At 53.1% G+C, this 1,803-nt stretch overlaps 1 protein-coding gene across 1 annotated transcript in view; it reads right to left on the minus strand.

Moving 5' to 3' along the window:
• TRIM54 (tripartite motif containing 54) overlaps positions 1-1,803 on the minus strand; it is a 24,851-nt gene that overhangs the window by 4,732 nt on the left and 18,316 nt on the right. Inside the window, exons 2-3 of the mRNA XM_004710224.2 lie at positions 1,419-1,604; positions 843-1,014 (exon numbers count right to left, since the gene is read on the minus strand). Of these exons, the coding sequence (XP_004710281.2) occupies positions 843-1,014; positions 1,419-1,604 (358 nt within the window). The remainder of the gene's footprint in view (positions 1-842; positions 1,015-1,418; positions 1,605-1,803) is intronic.

A 1,803-nucleotide genomic window follows, 5' to 3' on the forward strand; every position in this document is an offset into this window, starting at 1 on the left:
CGTCTCCTCCCCAAGACCCCTCTGCAAGGGGATCTCCAGTGGCCTACTAATGGGCTTTGGGTCTAATTTCTTCTTTTAAAAGGCATTTTATACCCAGGGATTTTTCTACTCTTTACTATTTCCAATATCTGAATTCCTGGGGCACCAATTCTTGCTTCTGACTTTGCTCACGGAGGACCTTCCTTTTTGTATCTTCATTACGAGCTGATTTCTCGTTTCTCTTACTCTATGGAAAACCCAAGGCCCGAAACCGAGGGTGCTTCCTTCCAGAGATAACTTGTAGTTGGTGTCTGTCAAAAGCCAGGTGACGCAATCAGCCACGTTAGCTCCTGGAAATCCATTCTAGTCTTGTGACTCTTAGAGGCAGGTCCCCCACCTTGTAAGCTGCCGTTCCTCTACCTACCACACAGGGTTCTAGCTGCAGCTCACTACCACCTCCTTTCCATCAGCCCTCAAATCTGGAAACTTCCTGTATGCTGTTACTCATATCATCTTTAACATTGATGCATCATCTAGTTTTGTCATAGTGAGAGGTCCATGGGAGTGCCCGCCACATTGAAGCTCTGCTAGGTGCTGGCATTCACTAGCCTAACTTGATCCTCATAACACTTCTCTGAAGTGTGTTATTCCACCCCCCTACCCCCATTTTACTGAAGGAGGAAAACAAATGTCGGAGCAGTCAAGACGTTTACCCAAGGCCACACACGGAGCGATGGGATGGAGAGAGCGGAGGCTTTAGCCCGATTTCCTGGACTTCAAACCTCGTGGAATAAGAGGCTGAAGCATGAGCCCCTGTGTTCTGAGCCCTCCCTCCAGATGTCTGTTCCCTCCCTCCCTGATACCTTCTGGCGTTTGTAAATGGTGGGAAGTGGGGCCACCTCACAGTCCTTGTGGGCACCAAAGACCTTGCAGAGAGAGCAGGTGGGCACTTCACAGCTCAGGCAGTAGATATTGATCTTCTCTTCTTCATGTTCCTCGCACATGAGGTGCTGCTCAGCCTTGGAGTTCAGTGGCCTAGAGAGGACAGGGGAGTGGGGGAGGGGGGTCCAAGAGGGCAGGGCTCCATGAACGTCTCCTCTTCGGCCTCCACCCACCTCCACAGCTCTGAGACTGGCAGATGGGCGCCTTCCAGAGTGCTTTCAGTTTGAGGAACAGATAGAGGGGGCAGGGCAGTCTGTATTCCAGAAGGCAATCACAGAGGGTGGGCAAGGGCTTGCCTGTGGACTCTCAGTCCCTCCCCGGGAGTGAAGGTGGACTGAACTGGGTCTTACTCCCCCTCTGGGCCCAGTCTTTCCCACTCTGTCCTAAAGGCTGGTGGTTGCCATTTTTCCCTTGTCACCTTGTGGCCCTGATGGCTTCCCTGACTGTGGCCGGCCCAGGCCCTGGTCTTTCGAGAGGCAGGAGCCTTGCAAGCTCACCTGGAAGATTCCTGCTTGTAAATGTCGATGATGTTCTCCACCAGCAGGTTTCGCTGCAGGCCGTAGACTCCGTGTCGGTCGAGGACAACCTCATGCCTGCAAGATGGGCAGCGAAAACGCCCTCCTGAAGACACAGTGGTGGAGCCCCGGGATTGCCACAGAGGGTTCGAGGCCTGTGGCATGAGAGAACGGGCACAGCGAGGCATGAGGCACCTGGGAAGAGGCAGGGGGTTCAGGAGCGGGAGGATAAAGAGGCAGGGGCTGCACCAGCTCTTTCCCATGGCTGGATCATCCTCTGAGAGAAACTCGGGGTGGATGACATTGAGCTCTTATCTCTTTTCTTTTCTTTTGAACGAATCATTTTATTGGGGGCTCTTACAGCTCT

The sequence above is a fragment of the Echinops telfairi genome, unplaced genomic scaffold (genome assembly GCF_000313985.2).
Source record: "Echinops telfairi isolate 266 unplaced genomic scaffold, ASM31398v2 ScPeMD7_2573;HRSCAF=3158, whole genome shotgun sequence".
Classification (NCBI taxonomy): domain Eukaryota; kingdom Metazoa; phylum Chordata; class Mammalia; order Afrosoricida; family Tenrecidae; genus Echinops; species Echinops telfairi.